Source organism: Corvus moneduloides, chromosome 15 (genome assembly GCF_009650955.1).
Source record: "Corvus moneduloides isolate bCorMon1 chromosome 15, bCorMon1.pri, whole genome shotgun sequence".
Taxonomy (NCBI): Eukaryota; Metazoa; Chordata; class Aves; order Passeriformes; family Corvidae; genus Corvus; species Corvus moneduloides.
In genome coordinates, this window is record NC_045490.1 from 7,642,889 (window position 1) to 7,666,352 (window position 23,464).

The 23,464-nt window shown below is 40.6% G+C and overlaps 1 protein-coding gene across 1 annotated transcript; it reads left to right on the forward strand.

The window, feature by feature from the left end:
• The first annotated feature begins 5,036 nt into the window (after positions 1-5,036).
• GFPT2 (glutamine-fructose-6-phosphate transaminase 2) lies at positions 5,037-22,055 on the forward strand. Its single transcript, XM_032125207.1, has 19 exons — positions 5,037-5,142; positions 9,712-9,819; positions 10,438-10,536; positions 11,216-11,341; positions 11,907-11,965; positions 12,473-12,607; positions 14,026-14,087; positions 15,275-15,354; positions 15,635-15,752; positions 16,411-16,574; positions 17,114-17,209; positions 17,315-17,412; positions 17,744-17,864; positions 18,035-18,192; positions 18,330-18,444; positions 19,045-19,172; positions 19,819-19,986; positions 20,424-20,585; positions 21,193-22,055. The coding sequence occupies exons 1-19, from the start codon at positions 5,136-5,138 to the stop codon at positions 21,235-21,237; spliced, it is 2,049 nt and encodes a 682-aa protein (XP_031981098.1). The 5' UTR covers positions 5,037-5,135; the 3' UTR covers positions 21,238-22,055.
• The last annotated feature ends 1,409 nt before the right edge of the window (positions 22,056-23,464 follow it).

Genomic DNA, 23,464 nt, shown 5'->3' on the forward strand with positions numbered 1-23,464 from the left:
TTGTACACAGAGGGTGGTTGCTGCCAGGAGGGCTCTGCAGGAACTGTGGAAGGAGAGTGAGGCTTTCCCTTAGTGGAGGAGTAGGAGGTGATGCTGTGGCCTGTGTGCAGTGCGATGTAGCTGTATGAGCCATATGGAGTAGCTGCAGCAGCTTTTTTGGTTCTTCAGCCAGTTCCTTGCCCAAATGCTTTCAGCCAAGCCACGTTTTGGTTCATTACTGGAGAGAATTAACTTCTTGTAATGCTTTTTGCATCTTTGGATTTTAAGCTTCTTGACTTCTTACATGGACATGCTTTCCGCAGCTGTTGTAAGTAGCTAGCTTTGCTCCCTCCAACCCCATGTAAGCTGAGAGAATCCTGAATTTATGAAAAATAGTGAGTAGATGGACCTGATTCCCAGAAATGGGGCAGGGGAGGGCAGGTATGCAGATATCTCTGTTAGTCTGTCAGCATTTCTCACTCTTGACCTGAAGGACCACACAATATGCTAAGAAATCCAGCACCAAAAGCTGATTTGCTTGTAAAACCTACAGACTTTTCCAAGCATTTATTTTTCTCTCTGACACATGCCGTCAATTTATTTGCAGCTCCTGTTATGAGGAATTTACATCAAAACCTCAGGAAACCACTTAATGCTCTTTAAAACACAATGCTTTAGATGAATTATTACTAAATGTGCCTTTGTGTTTTTTAAAGTATTTAAGATCTAGTTAATTAGCTGGGTTGGTTTTACATTACACATGTTCCTCACAACACTCAGCTGAAAAGCCATCATTGAATTAAATCATGGTTACTTAATCCTCAGTCATAGGTATGATGTTGATTCACATTTACATGTAACTCCTCCTACCACACATAATTTTTATAATTTCAAAGTCAACTGTTTGACAGTTACAAGTGATGATTAACTCTCCCCTGTTCTCAAATTAAAAGCTGTTAATTACTACTATGTACTTTTAAACTGAAAATACCAATGGTTTAGCCCTAGAAAGATCCTAGGTGAGCAGCTAGTTGACACCTCCACTGAGAGAACCATCAAAATAACAAACATTTTTTTCCTCTCTTTTGAACTTCTCAGCAGAAGAAAGGTGTTGCTGTCTTCACTTCAAAGGCATTGCTGACTGTTTTCCAAACTCGCTGTGGAGCTGAAATGGATGCAGAGGGTGTCCTGAAGCGCAGCCTGACCTTCTTCACATGACAGCAAGGTCAGCACTTCGTTTTTGTTTTTTCTGTTGGTGAAATTCAGCTTCACTGGAGTGACTCCTGGTTAACAGCAGTCATCGTTAGCAGACTGGGAAGAAATCAGAGAGATCCAGACCAAGCTGTCAGCCCAAATATTCTTGAGAGCCCTGGTAGGGAATAACACTGTCCCATTTAGTTAAAATGAAAGTGATGCTGATGAGAATGTTCAGAATTTTTCCACGTTTTAAATATTTTTATTTGGAGTAATAAATAAAAATTGCAGAAGTGCAGCAGCCTAGTTGAGGGGAATGATGATTTTTAATGTACAGTGGCTGCTTTTAGGCTCTCAACTTCCACATTTTGAAGCAAGAGAAACTCTAAATATATAATATATAATTATATGTAATATATAAAGATATTATATAAATTGAAATGATTGATTGTTATTGTTAATACACGAACCTGTGCTGTGTATTCTAGTACGAATATAGAGACAGGCTATTAGTTCTCAGAAAATGTTGTAGCCACTCAACCAGCAGTCCAAAAAGGGCAATTTAAAAGGGGTTTTATAACCCAGCCATAATCATTCAAGTGCTGGAGTGGGAAGGGACTGCCATTTGGTCACCCCATGTCCTTCACACCACACACAGGTCACTCAGTGGTGACTTACAGGACAGGGTCTATTCCAGTGGTGTCACCAGTAAAAGGGCCACAAACCAGCCTCTGTGGCCTGGTCCATTGCATAACTGCTCCTCCTAATTTTTTCCTGATATTTATCACACTTCTTCCCTCTTGCACTTCACATCCACTGCTTTTTTCCTGCCCCTGTTTACTAATGAGAGCGGTTTGGTTCTTTCACTTCCTGGGACAAGGAACTTACTAAACTCCTCACTAGGAAATTCAGTCCCCGTGGGTGTCAAGGAACAGAACAAGGTATTCAGATGTGTATCTGTACCTCTTGAGTATGCAAATGCATTTTGAAATATCTGTCCTTAAAAGCAGCTGATGGCTGCTTTTCAGGGCAGATCATAAATGCTGTGAGAACTAGGACCTGTATTAGGCTCAGAGGGAGCCTAAAAATAAATCCCTCCTCTTTCCAGCCACACGCTCAATGATTTTCATTGCCCCTCACCTTTGCCTATTGGTGCTCCAGGCAAATTCCTCATTAGCTGACACTAAAACAATGATAGAGTGATCTCCATCCTGTACCCTACTGTTTCCTACTTCTATTTTTCATCACTTGTGTGAAGACAGAAAAAAAAGAGAAAGATGTAGCTGGGCAAAAATTCCTCATCCTTTGGGTGTCACTTCAGATTCATGTTCAAACTTTACTGGGAAGCTGAACCAGCTGACCTCCCTGTTGCTTGTCAGTTGCCTGTCTCTTATGGCAGGAAAATTGTAACCTTCAATTTACAAACTCTATCAAAACTGCTCTGTTTTGTTTTGGTTTTTTTAATGGTCTCATGAGAAGAGCACTCTTCCAGAGTATGGCAGAATTTCTGGATTCTTACGATGTTGAATACAATAGGTGATACTTTCAAATATTTTGGCTTTTAGAGTTTATGAAGCTGTGAGATAGGATCAGTTCGATCATCTCATCTGAGTGCTGTAAAATGTGTCCTTCAAGCCAAACAAACCCACCAGTAAAAAGAATTAGTGTACTCTCTAATGCACTTCCAAAAAGTCATGTAAAAGCCAAATGGCATCAGACAAATGTGTCTGGGAAGTGTTGACTGATAAGTTACCAAGGTGACACAGTAACCGCTAATTAATGCAGTTCTTACTAGCAGTTGAATCTCATTTTGTTTAGTTTTCTCCCCGGGAATGTCACATGGAAACATGAAATGTCTTGCATGAGTGGAATTTTGGGCCCTAACTCGTGATCTTTGGCAATTAGTATTGCAGTGACGTTAAAAAAAACCAAGGGTTTTTTCCTACTGACTGCATCACTCATTAGTTAAAATGCTCCACAAGGAAGAAATAAAAAGTTTACCTTTATTGTATATAATTTAATATAAATAGCAGTGCTACTTAATATGCAGAGCTTCAATTAGGAATGTCCCCCTCCACTCTGGCTGGCCTGGGGGAAGCAAGATCAGAGATTACTTTAGAGGAGGAGCAGTTACCCAAACAGACAAGAAAAACTGGAATGGAGTGTCAAAATGACTTGCCTGATGTCACGATGTCACGTTGCAGGTCAGTGACAGAGCCGGGACTGCAACGCTGCAAATCATGGCCCTGTTTGGTCTTATTCTGGGAGACTGGGGGAAGGAAATACTGGTTTTTAAGGAGTACGGTGTGCATAGCTGTTTCACACATTAAGTAAAAAATACACTTAATGTATTCCTTACATAAATTAATTTAAAAGAGAATTTAAACACCTTAAATTTTATGACCTGGAAATATTTTAAACATAGTTTTTTACCTTAAAATTGAGACAAAGTTTCTCTTTCTTAAAGTGGCACAAAAAGGGTTTTTTTGTAATTGAAATGTTAATGTTCCAATCTTTATCCTTCATTCAACTTCTCCATCAAGATGAAAAGTGACAAAGTTTGAGGGAATCACTAATTTAGATTTAAAATTATCTGCAAAAACAGATGCAAGAGGAAAAGAGCCATTAAAGTCTAGCTTAAATAAGACACCTCACACTTGAATTTCAAGAACTCTATGAGATAACTAGGATCATGTCTATAAAATACTTTGGTACTTTGTAATAAGGAAGAAGAAACTATTTCGTGAAACTTTGTGTATTTTTAAAAGTCATGTTTGTTCGAATAATGGCTTAAGCTGCTCTGTGAATGCTGTCAGTCCAAGTGTGCTGCAAGGCGCTCGCTTTAAAAGCCACCATTCATTCCTTTTGGTTAGAGGAGGCACTCTGAGATAAGAGATGAGTTTCTTTAAAAGAAGATAAAGCTCGAGACACTGCATGGGCCATGTCTGCAGACCTGACCCTGCGCCAGGGGCCATGGCCTTCCTCCTTCTTGCAGTGCCTGCCCCCAGGAGAGAGCCTGGACCAGGAGGCAGCAGCTGGACAAGGCTCCTGGAGCAGTTTCTTTCTTGCCAAGTACATGGAGGAGACCACGGGCTGAGCAGGATTTTAGGCTCTCCCTCAGGTGAGCCTGGTGACCACGTTCAGCCGAGCACGGGGCAGGAGCTCCCCGTCCTGCCTGCGCGGACACGGGTGGCTGCTGAGCGTGTCTGTAAATTCTTGTGGCTGGAGGACGGGGGATCCCTTCCCCTGCCCAGCTCCAAGAGGGGCTGCCCTGACAGGACGGACTTCTTTGCTGCCTGTCCTGCTCCTTCATGGCACTGGGAGATGGAAAACCAGAATCAGGGCACAAAAAACTCCTCGTGCCGCCCATGGTCACACAGCCAGGTCTCTCTGGGGTTCGTGTCACCCCGGAAATCCCTGAGTCGGCCTGAGTCACCAGACCTGAGGAGGACACGGGATTCATCCTGTCTTGACATGACTAGAGGATGTAGCCTAGAGCTGTGCCAGAGAAGGTTCAGGTTGGACATCACGTAGAATTTTTCCATGGAAAGGGATGCCAAGCATTGGAACGGACTGCCGGGGGGGGGGGGGCGGGATTAGGGTGGAGGGGGGAGGTGTGGAGTCCCGATCCCTGGAGGTGTTCAAGAAATGATTGGACGTGTCAGTTAGTGCTCTGTTCGACCAGGTGTGATCGGTCAAAGGCTGGACTCGGTGATCTCGGAGGTCTTTTCCAAGCTCAATAACTCCGTGACTGCCCGTGAGCGGAGCTCGGCCGGGCCGGGCCGGGCAGGGCGGGAGTGGCCGCGGCCCCACCGAGCTCTGCCCCTGCGGGGGCCCGGGCAGGGGGCGGGGGAGGCAGGGCCGGCCCGGCCCTATAACCGGAGCTATAAGAGCCGCAGGCGGCGGGGCCGCGCCGGCGACAGCCGCGTTTGCAGGAGCGGGAGGGACCGTGCGCTGCCACCATGTGCGGTGAGTGCCGGAGCCGCGGGCAGAGCGGGCCGAGCTTCGACAGGGGCCGCTTTGTCCCGAGCCCAGCGCTGTCGGGGCCGCGGGTTCGCTCGGGACTGGCCCCGCTGTGTCCGTTTGGGGGATGGGAAGGACAGGGAGCGCCTGGCAGGTGAAGGTGAGGCCCCTCGGCCCGCCCGTTCTCCCAAGGAGCGGCGATCGCTGTTCCGCTCCTCTCTCCCCGAGCCCCCCGTGCCTGGCGGCGCGTCCCCGGCTCTTGGGATGGAAATCGCCCCGTTCCCACCGCCCGGCTGCCCCAGGGGTGCCCGGGGTGCGTGGTTAACCTCTGCTCCCGGTCCCGCTGCCTCTGATGCACGGGAGGCGTTGGGCTCTGTCTTTCCTAATCCGGGACTAGGGGTTGATTAATCGTGATTCACTTCCCAAGAGCAGCGATAAGGGAGAGTTTGTGGCTTTCAAACAAAGGCAGTGAAGGAGCTTAATTCTTAGCTATTTTGAGTTTATTCACGTCATTGTACCTAATAAAGATGAGATGGTAAAGATAATTCCTACACTGTGTATACAGTTGCTTGGATATGCTTTGGATCAGATTGAAATCAAAGTGTGGGTTCAGAAGCTGCTAATGCAGTTGTATTTAGTTAAGGAGGAAAGTTTAGTGAAACTTCGCCTATCTGTCCCTGACAGATCCTCTCAGGTCTGGTGAAAGTAGAAAAATTTGCACTTGTACTTCTTAGTCGTCATCAACAAAACCTCTTTTGTGGGATGCAGACTGAAAGTGAATTGAGTTACTGCTCCTAAAATTGAACTTTTGGAATTAGGTATCTTTTCCTTGCCTCCACATCCTTTTTAATTGTAACCTCAGACAGAGCAAGGAGCTGAGGAATCCTCTTTCGCTTGAAACACGAGGTGATATTGTTTCAACTCCTATTGTTTGAGCTCCTACGTGACAGATCACTATCAGTGAGACAAACTCGGTGTCTTCTAAACAAAACCCCTTCAGGTGAGAGACCTGGCCCAGTGCCTGATACACCCTAAAGTGTTCCCACTGAGTGAGACAGGTAATGGTAATATCAGAAACTTTGTGTGTCTGGGCTGTGTATTGATTGGGAAATGAAGATGTTAACAGTGTTCAAGGAGTTCAGTGAAACGTCCGATTTGGGGTGGAGTAAGTGACTCAGTATGAAATGGCAAAGAGCAGCAGTTCACGAAGGGTAAGTAAGAGCAGAGCTAGTTTTTTTCCCATCAGCATTTAGAGACCTTTTATATTACATCCCTTTTCATGAAAGATATCCTCCAGCCTGCTATGCTGATCTCTGTAGGGAGTGTAGGAGTTCTTGAGACTGCAACCAGCAGTTTCTAAATTACTTTTTTGTTGTTGTTTTTATTTTTTCATATCTTTCCAGGTTTAAGTGCTGATAATACACCCTATTGTGTTTTCTTTGGCTTCAGGTAGCATGTGAAGATTTATAGCCCTTTTATTATGTTTTGAAAATACATAGGTCATAAATAGTGCTATAAACATGCTCCTAAGGAAGCAAAGTTGAGATGTTATCATTCTTACATGTAAGAAGACAGCATAGCAAAAGTATTAAAGCAAAAGTATTCAGGGTTTAAAAAACAGTCAAGATGTACTTAAACTGATGATCTACCCATTTTAAATCAAAGTTATTTTCATCAAGATACGAAGTTGAGACTCTCTCAAAGCTAAGTTTCTGGCATCAACAATGTGCTTACCCCAAGAGAGGCATCATTTTATTTTTCAAAAAATAAATAATTTCGTTCAAACTTAAAGTATAGGCTGCCCCCTTCTTGATTTTGGTGAAGTCATGCAATTGCAAGAGTTCTTGTGGAATTTTCCCACTAAAAATACTCAATTTACTTTTCCTCTTCTTGACGCTCTGCTTGTAATCCTGAAAGGGGAAGCTCTAAAGGCATGTAAAGGGAGAGCCTTGCTTTCAGTGTCTGCACGTGATTGAAGCTGGTTTTAGTAATTTTTTTACAACCTTCTGTTTCTGTTTTTAGTATCTGCTTCTAAAGGTAAGCCATATGTGATTGACCTAGTTCATCCTTCTAAGCAAACTGTAATTATGGAAAGTTATAAACTGGATTTAACATTCAGATCAAGAGGCCAGTGTCCTAGTAAAACACTTACTGGGTGCTTTTCCTGGATTTTATGTTTTTGAGTCTTCTTAGGGAAGCAAGATCTGGAAACGGCATCTAATACCTTGGGGAGGGCATCATAAAGTAACTTGTTAGCCTCACAAAACTCTTATCATAAGTATGATTCAACTGAGATTCAGTCATACTGGTGTGTGTCCAGAAAGAATTAAGTTACAAGGAGTCTTTATCAGAAGTTGTTTCTACACGACTTGAGTAATGTGCTTTAAATCTGGCCAAAATGATGACAGAGGAGGGAAAAAATATGTGAGTGGATAAATTATGAAACAGAAACGTACTAGAGAAAGTGTTACTCTCAGTGCTTAGAGTAAGATTTATTTCCCTTAACTGAAAGAGTTTATAACATGTCCTTTGAAGTCAGGCTGCTGCAATTGTTTTCATTTTAAATGGCCTCTGGTGACTTCTGCATCTTCTAATGCACGTGTGTGGAAGTGCAGCTACAATTCCCTGGAAACAAGGATCTTTTTAACAATTGCAGCACAATGGTAGCATTGTAAGGACGGTCCCAGAGGAAGGTTCTTCCTGGAGCTCTGTGTAGTGAAAGATGCCACATGGAACATACAAGGATGTTGAGGCTTAAATTCCTTTTGAAATTTGGCCTAGAAAGTAGAGCTGGATCTGGAATGAGGTGTGTGGCAATGTTTTGGAATGATGTTGAGAAATTTGTATTGAAGAAATTGAAGAATGCTGCTCTTGAGGTTGGTGATTAGTGCCAGAGAACGGTAAATATCTATCTGGAAAAATGATCAACAGGCTCTCAATCTGAAGTGACTGCTTATAACAAGAGGCATTATTTTTCAAAGCATCTATGAAGAACAGTACTAAGCAGTTCAAATTCCCAAATTCCTCCTTAAATGCAACTATTGTCTTAATGTCTCTGTTAATATTGGATGCACTAGAAATAATTAGGCTGAGCTCCTCATAAATCTCACTTCTGAAGCAGAAAAGTATTATCCACCCTTTAATCCTTCCAAAACATTCAGAGGCAAATGCAATACTCTCTTTGTCTCACTGTCAAATCAACAGTTTTAATAGCTTATAAACCAGTGGAGTAACCAAATTCACAGCAATATTTATAAGGGAGATTTATTGGTGTATCATTATAACAGCTTCTTCACTATGGCCATTTACAGTTCAAAAGCCTTAACTGAGGGGGAAGAGGGTGTTAAATTTCAAACAAAGGCTTTCTCTATCTAAAACACTCGTCTGAACTGCTTATCTGTTGAGCTCTTAAAGTCTGGCTTTTTTCTAACTGTAGTGTCCAGTCCTGACTTGTTGCTTGGAGAAACTGTTGAAACAGTGAAATTAGTTGTTTCTGTTTTACTGGGATACAGATTTGCAAGAGTTAATAAGAGGGCCTAATGTATCCATATAAATATCAGAATCCCAGGAAGAGCAGTAGGCAGAGAAAAGGAATGGCTGTGTTTTCCTTTGCAGGTGACTCTTTTATTACACCTTTTCTAAAGATAAAACAACATCCTCAACATCCTTCTAACAAGAAAATGCCAGTGTACTTTTGCTTTCCAGAAAAAAAAAAAAAATAGGGTGGAGAACCAAGCCCCAAACTAAAAAAGCCTCTTCTTGGTTGATGACTGGTCTATTCAAGAGAAGAGGGATCAGACTCTCAGGCTCTTCTCAGGCTCGGCTGTTTGCCGAGTAGGCAGGGAGTGAGTTCACGGCTCTCCTTGCGATGCCCCTGGAGGAGCTGACACGGGCCAGGCACAGGGCTCTGGTGTGCCTGGCTGGGTTTGGCAGGCGGGATCGTGCTGAGGCAGCACAGGGGGGAGTGCTTGTGTTTTGGGTGACCCTGTTTTGTACCTTCTGTTTCTTTCCTTTGTTGGCCTACCCTGTTGACTTCTGCCCTTTCCTCATGTTTTCTTCTCCATTCTTTTTCTGCTGGAGTGACTGTTGTATACAGGATTAAGCTGGAGCCTTTCAGAAATAGATGTTGTGCCTTGTACCTACCCATGGGTATTTAAGGCCATGACTTGGATTACAAAAGTCTCCTTGTGTTAGTACTGGTGAATATATTCCTTCTTTGAATGTCTGGATATGAAATAGATCACAATGTTCCCATTTTCAGCTGTGGTTTTCATGAAAAGCAGAATTTTTTTAACCTCTCCTAACTGTTTAACTCTTGGTGGGTAACATGAGGAGAGTGAAACTTGCCAGTAGAGTTTGTGCTGAAATGAGGCTTCTGAGTCCTTTATTGTATTTGAATTCTTTCCATTTAAAAATGCATTAGGAGGAATTGCACTAAATGGGAGGTTGGGTGCCCCTAGGATTTCTCCCTGATACTACTTTTAAAGAGTTTTAAATTGAGACTGGAGTGATGAAATTTTTTTTTAAAAGCCTTTGCTTCTTTTCCCCCCTCCTTCCTCTTTTCTCTTTAAACAGGAATTTTTGCTTATCTAAACTACAGAGTGCCTCGCACTAGGAAGGAAATATATGAAACCCTGATAAAAGGATTACAGAGACTGGAATACAGAGGATATGACTCTGCAGGTATGTTAACGAACTCAACAAATTAATTTTAGCAACCAATAGTTCGTTCCATTACTTTTTTGGGTGCTTTCAGTGTCTGGCATCTTGGATTTTTCTTTCTTTATTCTACAGATTAACAGATCAGAACTAATTAGCTTGGTTCCTGGAGTGCTACAGCTTTCCTCAGGACTTAAAACTGGGTGTTTAGCTTTGTAATTAGGTGGTTGAGGTTAGTACACATAAGCAAAACAAACAGGGTGTGGAAGAAGATCTCTATATAGGGCCATGTAGTTTGTGCCTCAGCCTTTTTTGTGCATATGAATCCCAGTGAAGGATGGGGAAGATTAAATTTGTCTTAAATTTGAGTTGGCTCATTTCATCAGGCAAGGTATTTCAGTCTGTTGCCAACCACAATTTGAGATGGCTCATGTATGTTTTAATCTGTGCAATGGATATAGACTTGATGTAGTTTCATCTGAACATGCACAGGTCTAGGAACAGACTTCAAATATATCCCTTTAAAGGGTAATTTAAAAATACTCATTTCAGTGGTGTGAGCCTGTATTTTCTCAGCCTCTTCCTTATTCTAGTGTATTTCATGCTTTAAATAACACTTAATGACTATGTCCTGTGCTGTAGGAGTCGCAATTGATGGAAATAATAATGAAGATAAAGAAAGATTCATCAAACTAGTTAAAAAAAGAGGAAAAGTAAAGGCCCTGGAAGAAGAGCTGTACAGTAAGTGTTAAAAATGACCCCTTTACTTTGGCCTCCCAGTCAGATACCATCTGCATCTCAGCAGAAAGTCAGACCATAAAATTGCAGTTACGATTTTGTGTCAGCAATAACTGCACTGGGGAGTCCAAGCAGCTGAATTTTTTGTGCCCCTCAAATCTGCGCTCAAAAAGCAAGCTGACCTTCAGATATAGCACTGTGAAATTGTCAGTCTATACTCCCTTCTTTTGGTTGCTCCTTTGTTCCAAAGCTGGGTGTCTTTGGTGCTTTACTCATGAGATTTCTGTGCTGCATGGCTGAAACATGCACTCTGACAGAATTTACAACCATTTAAGCAGCTGGCTGTCATCACAATCTGCTTTATGCAGTGCTTCCATCTGTGAAAAGCTGAAGTTGTGTTTTAATACATTTACATTATAATTTGTAGTAATGGGGTCTGTTAGCCTGGCTGTTAGTATTGGCTAAAAACGCTCAAGTCTTGGCAAGCAAGGATTTAATCACAGTAGCTTGAACTTTTGGAAGTGTAATGTCAAGAAAGCAAATGGTTTAAAAAAAAGCCAGAAGATAGCTTTTAGAGTTTTGCCTGTAGGAATTCTCTTTGTGTTTTACTAATCGTGTGTGCGTGTGTGAGAGAGAGAGAGGCAACATTAATTATTCAGTAAACTGATTTTCTCCTGTATAGAACAAGATGACCTGGATTCAAAAACAGATTTTGAAACACATTTTGGAATTGCTCATACTCGCTGGGCGACCCACGGAGTACCAAGCGCAATAAACAGTCACCCTCAGAGATCAGATAAAAGGAATGGTATGTAATCTCTGGAGCACTCAAACCACATGGATCTGAAATGATTCAATCCACAGAGCACATAGGTTCTCACTATTGTTATGATATCTATTTTTTGTACTAGGGCTAAGCTGTTGCCATTCTATTTAGCTTAAACATGTATAAAACAGCCTCTTCTCAGGCTAAAGTAACACTAAAAATTAATGAGATCTGTTCTCTGAAAATTGCATGTTAATTGAAGTACAACATTCTTGTTTTGAAAGGTGAGACTGAAAATAGAAATGTGTCAACATTGCCTGGGCCAGAAAAGGGAGATTTCAAATCATTCTTTACTTGAGATGGCTTGGTGCTCTTCTACTGGGTGTTGTTTAGAACTCTCTTCATTTGGAACTGCCTTTGTATGCTTTTAGAATTTGTAAGCTTCTGCTTTCTGTTGTCCATATTGTGATAAACTGTAGGTCTGAAAGCTATAGCTACAGTTTCAAGTGTACTTCTAAGCTTTTTTCCCCTTGTATTTTTGTGTTCTGAATTAAATATCTTAATTTTTCATTGCTCATGACTACATACACCTATTTTTTTCTCTTAGAATTTGTTGTCATCCATAATGGAATCATCACAAACTATAAGGACCTGAGAAAATTTCTGGTGAGTTTGTGGCAACTTGATTCTAAAACTAGAACATTAATACTCCTCCAAAGTACCATCTGATCTTTCATGACTTCGATGGAACTTGAATTCAAGTTTCTTGATATCATAAATAAGCTGTGTGAAAGAGTCTGCCTAATAAAGATGCTCAGGAGCTAGTACATGCAATATGTTCCTGTAATCCTAAATGCAAAGTATTTATGAGTAGAGTAGCAGTTTGTGCTGAAATTCTTTGAGAGGGTGTGTGGAGTGGGCTCTCTCCTGTCTCTTGGGGCTTGACAGATGCTAAGCAAGTCTTACTACGTGTCTTATTACAGTATTTCCCAAAGATTATCTATGGCACAATAAGTCCTTGTATTTTATCTGTAGTGATTTGTATCCACTGGTCCAATGTAGTGCTCCAAGCTGTCTGACTCTGCAGTTTCTGGTGGCAGGCAGCTGAGAGGCCCTTCAGCATTTCTGGCCTGAGGATGGACACAATTTTTACCCTTCTATATGGTATTTCAGGAGAGCAAAGGCTATGAATTTGAATCTGAAACGGATACAGAAACAATCCCCAAATTGATCAAATACATGTATGACAACAGAGAAAGTGAAGACACCAGCTTTTCAGCCTTGGTAGAGAGAGTTATTCAACAGTTGGTAAGTGGGAAATTACTTTTTTTCCTGTACCACAGTATAAGCTACGTGTGGGGTTCCTTAGCATTCTGCCTTATGCATTAAGATCCTCTGCAGGAGTTCTTAGAAGGTGCTGCAAATAACACTTTTAGGCTTCTAAACAATGCTTAATAGACCAAGAAATGATATTAAAATTTTGGGGACTTTAAAGGCTTTTCACTGTTAAATCTTTAAATTGCAGTAGCAGTGGGTTTTGTTTGTGGAATTTTTTGTTTTGTCTTGGTTTGGTTTTTTTAGCAAGAAGTTAATGCAGCTTTTTAATGAAGCAGTTTAATTTAAAAAAAAAGTAATAGGAGCCTCTGGGGGTTAAAGTCTCTCATAAATGGCAGTGTGTTCTTAAAGGTTATTCTGATCGTGTTGAAACACTGCTGTGATTCAAGTTTGGCCAATGCCTTGGCTCTCCTATTTGGAAATAGATCTAAGAAGCTGGACTAGTTTCAAAACTGTGAAGTGGGAATCTACTGTTACTCAGTATGTGAATGCTTAAAAACTTTGATGGATGCATTGCAAACTTGGAGAAAGCTGGCTTTGTTTCCTCCCCCAGTCTCCGGGCAGATGTTTTCCCTCCCCTTCCTGCAGTTTCTTACACTCTTTTCACCTCCCCGTCTCCTCTTTAAAGCAGCTCTGTAGGATTCCTTGGAGCGGGGCTGGAATCCACACGAAGTCAAGGCCTTTGTGGGTCAAGAGGGAACAGCAGTGCAGGCCCAGAGCTGAGGGGAAGGGAGGCTTCACCTGACCCCAGAACAGGGGCAGAGTGCTCTCAGTGGAGCCCTGTGAGAGGAGGGAATGTCACCATCTCTGTCCCGCTTGCAGGGTTGGGGGACCTTGGCTCCTGCTTTGGGAATCCTCCTCCAGGATTTTGCCAGCTCTGTTAGTACTATAGAGTTATTTTTTTGGGTTTTTTTATGGTGTTATGGATTTTTTGTGTGTTTTGTTTTTGAAATACATTAATGAGAATTTGCTGCTTGAACTAGAAATAGTAACTCCAGGTTTTTAGTTGAAACTGAATGGTAATGCTCTACATGCAAATTCTGATTGAAGGTCTGACTGAAAGTAAATGTCTAACACTCTTCATGTTGATTATGAGTAACATCTCTGACATTTTCATAACCTTTGCATTAGAAGTTATTGTTTTTATTTATAAAGAAAGGCTAAGTGCTCGCTTCCTGATCTTTCAGCTGCTGCACTGTTAATGTGCAGGTCAGCTTGTTCTGCTCCACAGCCAATTCCTTTAAAGGTGCAGTTTGCCCTCCAGGATGAGATTCCTGATAGCAGTTCCTTCAGTGCCTCTTCAGAGAGGGGCCCCAGTTTAATGAGATGCAACTATTTGAGATAAGTTGTTTAGGATCTTTTTTTTTCTCCTCTGTGTTCATGGTTTCCAGGAAGGTGCTTTTGCATTGGTTTTCAAGAGCATCCATTACCCAGGTGAAGCTGTTGCTACCAGGTTAGTAAAAGTCCATTTTATACATAATGCATGCTTTTTATTAGGAAAAAAAAAAAAGCCAGCATCTCTTAAAGATACTAAAATATTGATGTTTAAAGTGCTTAATTAACCAAAACTCAGTGAGTCAATAAAGAGTCTCAGTGTATCTAGTGTTTCTAAATTTGTATTAAGAGTGTGCTAACATTTTTCCTATATCAAAAAGGGGAGAGGGAAGGGATATTACTCAGTTTTAATTCCCATTGAGTAAAGACTGAGGTAAGTATATTCATGTTGGCTAAAAGACGATCATAGTAACAGGTTATACAAATAGAGTTCTATAGCTGTCATAGCATTTATGGTGTCTTTCTGTGTAAGTTCTACTTTTATTTATGACTTGGAAAACAACTTTCAGGAAATGTAAAGATATTAACATAGCAAGTGACGTAGCAGTGGGAATAAAGACTCTTTTATGTTACAACCCAAAAGCCCATTGCTTCTGTGGTCTAAAATAAGACTACATTGAAATTGTGAAAAAGCCAGCTGTACCATCACTCCAACTGGAGAACATCTTCTGAAATGAACTATTCTATATGTGGTTCAGGTTTGGGTTTTTAGGGCTGAGGGATTTAAGAGAAGCTAATCTTGTAATCTGAGTGTGACTTGTTCTTTTATTCCTATGATTTTTTTTTAATAAGGTCTGCAGTGTGACATGTAACCCATATAGTTAAAAAATGGTCTTAATATTCTACAGTTTCAGAGGTGCAGTAGTGATGGTTGATGTTTCTGAGTTTGAAAGGCTAAAGAGTGTAACAGTATTTCAATTCTAAAGAGCACGGGAGTTTATCGTTGTCTCACTTTAGAGGCAAAGTAAACTTACGTTTCAAATTGGAGCCTGTACTAAGCTGTTTTCTGATTACTGGAAAGAAAACAGCTGGTTCATATACAATTTCCTATACCTGGATGTAGTTTATGGGTAAAGAATCACCAACGCACATGGTACTTACTCATATAATAATATTTGGTGAATCTTGCAGAAGAACCAAGTTTATATAACACCTGACATGTAATGGCCTTAGGATCGTGGTTGAAGGAGGCTCTTCCTGTTTAGGAAGCTAGATGGGATATTGTCTTTTCAGCTTCACAGATGTCCTGTAACCTCTTTGTATGCACATTTTTCTTTATAAACTTGAGTGTTTTGCTTTTTGTAGGAGAGGCAGTCCTTTGCTCATTGGGGTTAGGAGCAAGTACAAACTCTCAACTGAACAGATTCCTGTTTTGTATAGAACATGTAAGTTGATAAATCAAAATACATTATTTTTAAGAACTAAAATTACTGTTACTTTATGATGAGAAATTAGGTTAATTGGTTCTTGTACCATAAAACTACCAGCTGATGCCAGAAATAGCTTCTTGGCTGAGGATATTTTTATACTACTGAATGTGTAGTTCATGTAAAAGTCCCATCCCCCAAACTATTTCTGTAACTGTGATACCCAAACCTGTATAGTCTGTAATCTTAACTTGAACAGAACTGGTTTTGCATTTAGAATGTCTCATTTCTTTAATAGGCAACATTGAGAATGTGAAGAACATCTGCAATTCCCGAATGAAAAGACTGGACAGCTCAACCTGCCTTCATGCTGTTGGGGATAAGGCAGTAGAATTCTTCTTTGCTTCAGATGCAAGGTAGTAAAAGTACTTCAAATTTTCTGAAAATACTAAAAGTGAGCTCTGGAAATCTTATGCTGTCTTGTGGCTTTCTGAAAGAAGAGCTTTTAATCCAGGTAACATCAGAAAGCCCCCAGGCTCAGATGCTCAAAAAATGTTTGCAGTTCAAATGCTGCTGACAAACCTTCAGAAGTGCAGTATCTGCCAGTTGCTGACCCCTACGTGAAATACATCCAGTGTAGGAAAGTAATTTGGGTACAAATGGACACTTAACAGCTGAGCATTTGGGCAGACTATAGGTTAGTCAGGGTCATGATGTCTTTAATTCAGGTATCAGAGGAGTAAAATAGCGGTGCAGTTCCAAGCTTGGCAGGAACCTGGACACCAGGCACACATTTATCTGGAAACAAGAGCGTGACCTTAGCAGGATCCATCAGGGACCCTGGGAGGCCACTTCAGAGCAGCAGTGGTTCCTGAGCCTCCTGCTGTGGGTTGCTGTGAGAGTGCAGAAGGAGCAGCAGATGGAGCCATTGCCTTTAGGATGGCTCTGTCTGTAGTTAGGTCTGAAAGGAAGAGAGAAGCAAGGCTGGAAATGCTCTTGTGGCATATTTAATTGCTTTGCTGTTACCAACTCTGACGCGTCAGGTTTGTCTTGCTTCTGTTTTTTTCTCTGTAGTGCTATCATTGAGCACACCAACAGAGTGATCTTCTTAGAAGATGATGACATTGCAGCAGTAACTGATGGGAAACTCTCAATTCACCGTCTGGAGCGTTCAGCTAGTGATGATCCTTCCCGGGCCATCCAGACCTTGCAGATGGAATTGCAGCAAATCATGAAGGGTGGGTTGAAACATCTGTAAATGAGTATCACCAAAGATGGACAGTTACTGTTTATGCAGTAGATGAGGCAGAAAACTGCTAATTGGTTGTGAAAATTACTTTTTATTCAGGCTGTTTGTACTGGGGGATGACAATTCCAAGTTTTGAGACTAAGTGAGAATGGACAGTCTGGGACCCTATCTATTTTAGCCTTGGAAAAGTCATAGATACTTCTATTCATTTCAGTATTTAGTGAAAATATAATAATGTTAGCATGTTGTCGTTGTTGGCAAAGTTTTACTGTAAATTAATAATTGAAGTGGAACAGAGCAGTTTCCTTATGAAGGAATTTATTTACCTTGTCAGTGCTGGGAGATGGAACCAACCAACCAGAGTGAACTATCCATCCTTCCTTTCGTCTTGCCTGTTCTAAGCTTTTGTTTAAGCTAACACAGTCAAGTTAGCTTGTTACCACAGGTCATCTTAGAAGTTCTCTTTGTAACTGGAATAGACTTAAAATAACAAAGCTAAGCATTGCCATGTCATGTTTTTGTAAATAGGTAACTTCAGTGCCTTCATGCAAAAGGAAATCTTTGAACAACCAGAATCAGTTGTCAACACAATGAGAGGCAGAGTGAACTTTGAGAGCAGCACAGGTAACTGAGAACAGCCCTTCAAACTGCACTAAGTTTGAAATTTGTAAACGTGCTATCTAGAAAATTAAACACACTATCGATATATGTGTATTTATTTGTTTGCAGTTCTGCTGGGGGGGCTGAAGGATCACTTGAAGGAAATCAGAAGATGCCGAAGACTGATCATTATTGGCTGTGGGACCAGTTACCACGCTGCAGTGGCTGTATGTTCCCAGCCTTGGTTGAAATGCACATATAACTGGGGTTTCAGACAACAGCTCTTCATCTGCTTTTTCTTCCATCTCAAACTCTGTCTTTCATTGAGGGGTCTCACTGTTTTATTTAGTTTTCATTTTTACATTCTTTATTAATGCTCCAATGCCATTACCTACCATGCTAGAAGCTAACTTTTTCCACCTTGGTTTTTAAAGCTCTGGTGAGCTCTAATTACCAGCTCTTCTATTAAGAATCCATTTAGATTTTCTCTGACTTGTAAAATGTCCAAATGTTAGCAGGTGGCAATATTAACAAATACTGTGTGCTGCTTGAATATAGACTCGACAAGTCCTGGAAGAATTAACTGAATTACCAGTGATGGTGGAACTTGCCAGTGACTTCCTGGATAGAAATACACCTGTATTCAGGGATGACGTGTGCTTTTTTATAAGCCAGTCAGGTGAGCTGCATTTGCTGTTGAGTGAGTGCTGTAAGATTGCTTTCCATTGCACTTTGCATCGTGTAAGTGTGGATACAGTTATTTAGAACACACTTGTGTAGAATTTCATGCTTTTCAGGAATCATTATTATCCTCTGCCAACCTGAAGTCAAGATGTGAATGTTTTCCAGGTGAAACTGCAGATACACTCATGGCCTTGAGGTACTGTAAAGAACGTCGTGCTCTGACAGTTGGCATCACAAACACAGTTGGAAGTTCAATATCCAGGGAGACTGACTGTGGTGTGCACATCAATGCAGGACCTGAGATAGGTGTGGCAAGCACAAAGGTAATTGCTGTTCAGTGTTTGACTTTCATCCTTCAGCCCTGTGGAATACAATTAAAATTTTAATTGCAGCACTTCAAACTGAGATCATATTCACTCTCTGCAGAATTAGCTGCTAAATGTTTTTATTTTGTCTGCAGGCTTATACCAGCCAATTCGTGTCTCTTGTAATGTTTGGCCTAATGATGTCTGAAGACAGAATTTCCTTGCAGAAAAGGAGACAGGAAATCATAACTGGACTAAAATCATTGCCAGGTATATTGATATTTTGGGTTTGAGGAGGTGTAGGGGATGTTGGCAGTGTAAAATACTACTCAGGGATATTTCTTTCTCATTTAAGTTTCACTCTCCCCCTCATACTGAAAGGCAGACAATATGAGAAAAATGGACTGTTAATTTCTGCACTATTTGCCAATTTTACAAGCGCCCTTCCAAGAAACTTGGCAGGAAGATTGGAATTTTCATGGGTTAGGTTTTCTAATTACAATAAGGTAGTTTTGTATGAGAAATATTACTTGATCTCCTAAATTCATGGTTAGAAATTTTTTAAGCCTCCCACTTTAAATCAGGATGGATAAAAGGAAACTAATTCAAAGTGACTTTCAAATGGATGTTTCACAACTTCCTTTAGAAATTCAAATGGGATGTATGAGCACTGCTTAAACCAATAGTTGCTTTAAATTTATTACTGTAAGGCTGGAGAAAATATCCTTAAACTGCAGTCAAAGTTGCTAAGTTAATGGTTGAATTGTATTAAGTGTATTTATTCTATTAGATAATTAGAATATTCTACTGCAAGTGAACTATTTTTTCCAGTTAAAAAAAATTAATTTTTTTTTTTCTGTGCCTCAATAGAAATGATTAAAGAAGTCTTGTCCTTGGATGAGAAGATACATGATTTGGCTCTTGAACTGTACAAACAAAGATCATTGCTGGTTATGGGTCGTGGGTATAATTATGCCACTTGTCTGGAAGGAGCTTTGGTAGGAACTTCTCAATATTGTTTAATATTCTTGAAAAAGAGATTTTGTGGCTTCTGCAACATAGTTTATTTCTAATATTTCATTACAATTTAATTCTACTGCAGTAAAATCGCTATCTATAACTAGGAGCATTTAATTCAACACATACATAGGGTGAACCTGGATATGATATCAGTTTCCTGTTTCACATAATAAACACAGTGTTTAATGAGTGTTTAAAAACAAGAAACTAACAATTTAAGTTGCTGACCCATTTGAAAACAACATCAGAAAAACGCAATGTGCTGATGTTGAGAAGAAATGCTCATGCAGGAAACTCATGAATTATGTTATGAACGCTCTGGTAAAATGGACACATACCCATTTCTCAGAGGAGTTTGATGTGTTAAAGGTAGACTGCAGTAGCCAAGGTTGTGCTGGGTGTTTGGTTCCTAAAATTCCTGTTGGTCACTCCATGTGCATGGGCGAGCTCTGCTGCTGCCCACAGCCTGCTAGAAATCCCAGCAGACACCCGTGTGTTTTCACTACTACTTGATACTGGGTACATGTATTTAAGTAGCAGAGGTCCAGCCTTGGTGTTTTGCTTCTTGTGGCTGTCATTTCTCAGCTGATTTAGTAATAATTTGAGGCATTTCATTTTTTTTAGAAAATAAAAGAAATCACCTATATGCACTCGGAAGGTATCCTGGCTGGTGAGCTGAAACATGGGCCCTTAGCCCTAATAGATAAACAAATGCCTGTTATCATGGTGATAATGAAGGATCCTTGTTTCACCAAGTGCCAGAATGCTCTGCAACAGGTCACTGCTCGGCAGGTATGGTGTTTAACTAATTAACTTATACCATGTCACAGGAAAAGAGATTGTGCACACTGCATTGCTGCTGACTGTGCATCTGGAAAGGGACGTACTGCTGATTATTTTTAATTATTAAGTTGTAAATAAGATGATACATCTGCATTGCAGGTTGTTATTGCAGGTTAACATTAGCAGTGAAAACTGATTTCATATGGCTTGTTTGTTTGTTTTGGGGTTTTTCTGTTTTGAAGCAAATGGAATTAATATTAAAACTCTACAGGGTGAAAACATTCAAGTCTTACAATATAGTGAAAGTCAAGAGCCATTATGCAAGACTGGTATTGCCTTTGTTAGCTAATTGAGTGTCTTCAAAGACGTGTAGGCATGCTATGAACAATATTTCGAAGTAGTTCTAGGCTAGCTGTTCACTTAACAATGCAAAATTTTATTTTCAGGGTCGTCCAATCATTCTGTGCTCTAAAGAAGACACTGAAAGCTCAAAATTCGCCTACAAAACCATTGAGCTACCTCATACAGTTGACTGCCTTCAAGGAGTGTTGAGTGTCATTCCTCTTCAGTTGCTTTCATTCCACCTGGCTGTTCTCAGAGGATATGATGTAAGTGTTTTCTATATTTAACACTCCATTTAGTGCAGTTTTGAACTTCCTCCTACCAGTGTAAAGTGAGAGACCCAGTTATATGGCATATCTAAGAGATAGCTATGAAAATAGCTAGTGAAGTTCATAGTGAGTGTGGTTATAGAGGTGGCATTTCAGTGCCAATTCTTCAGTTTTGTATCTTTAAATTAGTATCCTTCTAAAAAAATTTTAAAGCTCTTTTGCTTAGTTTGATTAGTTAAGAGTGCAAATGGGACTTTTTCAGAGAACTCAGTCTTGAAATGTGATATTGTAGTTTAACTTAAAATAGGTCAGTGCTTTGCACAGCTTGGTTTGTTGATGTGTTGGTGTGTCAGTTTGATAGTGATGACTGCTTTGGAAAGGTACCCTGTGCAAAACAAATATGTATCTGTTAGGCGGGTTTTGGAAGCACAGATGAATTCAGCTGCGAGTCATTATCTGCAGATCTATAGCCTGTTGTGTGTGTTAATGTGTCTAGAATAAAGCAGAACTCATTAGGAAGTATGAAAGAGCACACTAAATGAACTGTCAAATGCAGAATGTCAGTATTACTCTGTCATACTGAAAGTCTGTCTCTTCATTCTAGGTGGACTTTCCAAGAAATTTGGCCAAATCTGTTACTGTCGAATAACAGCCAAGAACAGCTGATGTGTTTGTCACCAGACCTCTGAGTTATACTTGTAGAATGTGTTGTTCTGAACTGATAGGTAAATGTTCTTTCTAAAGAGAATGACAGTGCTAACTGGAAAGTGTCAGATGGATTTATCTTGCAGCTTTAAAAGCTTTTGATGTGCCTTGTACCCAAGTGCTTTTGCTCACGGCAAATACTCCTCTAAGTTCTGAAATTGCCAAAGAAGATAAAAATTGTTTACACATGGTATACTGAATGAACTTTTTTACTGTGCAATATATATATATATATATATACAGCTCTCTCCAGAGTAACTGTGAACATTTTTTTAGCCTACACTACGTAACTAGTTTTAAAGATATAGTATTTATAAGTACAATTTGTATAGCTTTTTTTAAGTTATTTTTTTAGTACGTTGCTTATCTGTAACATTGGTAATGCTCAGACTGTAAATACTGAGCGTGTTGATACTTGTGTACAGGTGTTAGGGATTTTCCTTCTTCAGCCTCAAACTGGAAATTTGTTGTCCCCTCTTCTTTCCCAGCTTCCCTTCCCCCTTTGCATCTGTGTTTCATATTTAACCAGTCATTTACAAAGTTCTTCTGTGGCTGTTAATTCCCAGCTATGTTTTAAATGTCTGCTTCTTTCAACTGTTTTGAAAAGCCAGAACGACATTTGTTTTGTATGCCACCCCAGCTCTTATTTGCATAACATGTATAGTGCAACAGAATAAGGGAACTGGATGTCTTTCAATTGATATTTTTGTTTGAAGAGGGTACAATGAAATGACAATACAATTAAAAGATTATATAATTCTTCTTGTTTTGTGGTTTGGTTTTGTGTGTTTGGGTTTTTGTTTATTTTGTTGTTGTCTTTTTTTATTTTTTTTAAATTGATGACTTCTATCTCAGATCTGAATCAAGTCCTCTTTTAGTACCATATATGTTTGCAAAAGAACGCTTCGCTAGTTGCGAACCAACTTGCAGTAGGGGGGGCCTTATAAACCTGCAAAAAAATAAGGTAAATACACACAAGAAGTTCCCCGCTCATTTGTTTGGTTTTTATTTCCAAATGGCCAGAAAGCATAGTATTTAGTTTTTCTGCATTTTATTAACTAAATACTTCACTAGTAAAGCTTCCTTTATGATATTCCTCTGCAGGCTTGCTTATAAATTGAGGAGTTTGAATGTTTACTTAGGTTAAGAGGTTGAAAGTGTTACACCAGCTTGTTGTAATAGAGGCTACTTACTGGAAACTGCCCTAGTACTTTTTATAATCACATAAAAGAACCAAAATCATAACGAAAAGTATAGTACTAATCTGACCTAAATGCCAAGAATATGTAACACTGTGTCTAACATGTTTTGGTAGAATGATGAGAAGGCCCCTTTTACTCTCTGTCTAGAATTAGTATTCTCTTCATATTAAAAATTGGAACTATCAAAGCATATTGATGTCATCTACTCTATATGCTCCATTAAATTGATTTTATTGAAAAAATTCTAAAATCATCTGTGAGAACAGAAATCACAGAAATGAAAGGTCTCATCACTCCTGGGAGAGGTGGAAAATGGAGTTTATTTTCAGGCAGCACCTGTTTTAAAAAAACAAGCAGTTCTCATGTCAAGGTGGGGGGTATGTAATGGACAGAAGGCTTACGATTTTTGAGTGTGGTTGAAAATAGCTCGGGGAGGGAATAAATCCCTTCCCTTCTGAGCCATCCCCCTGGAAAAGCTGTGGGAAGTCCGTGCTCCAGGGCTGTGGCAGAAGCAGCGGTTCAGGGTGTGCAGCAGCACAACGAGGCCGTGGTGTGTTGTGACGTGGTGACAGGCTGCCACCATACGATGTCATCCTGCCACTTTGAGGGCTTCTTGTCCATGGCAGCTGTTTGTGTCACGGAGGGCTTCTCCCGGCCTGCTGGAGCTGTGAGGAGCTGGCAGTAGGATGGGTGCCATAGCCAGTCATGACATGGTGCTGCAATCAAGTGACATCATGACTATCGCGACAGCCTGGTATCATGCGATGACATCACAACTCTCGTGACAGGCTGACGTCATAAGATGACATCACGATTATCGTGCCAGTCTGACGCCACGCGACAACACCACGACCGGGGGGCGGCGGCCGAACTGCCCCGTCACTGCGGGCCTTCAGAGCCCTCCCTTATATAGCAGCCAGCAGGTCCCGCCCCCAAGTCCGATTGGCTGAGCTCCCCGGCGGGGGGCTG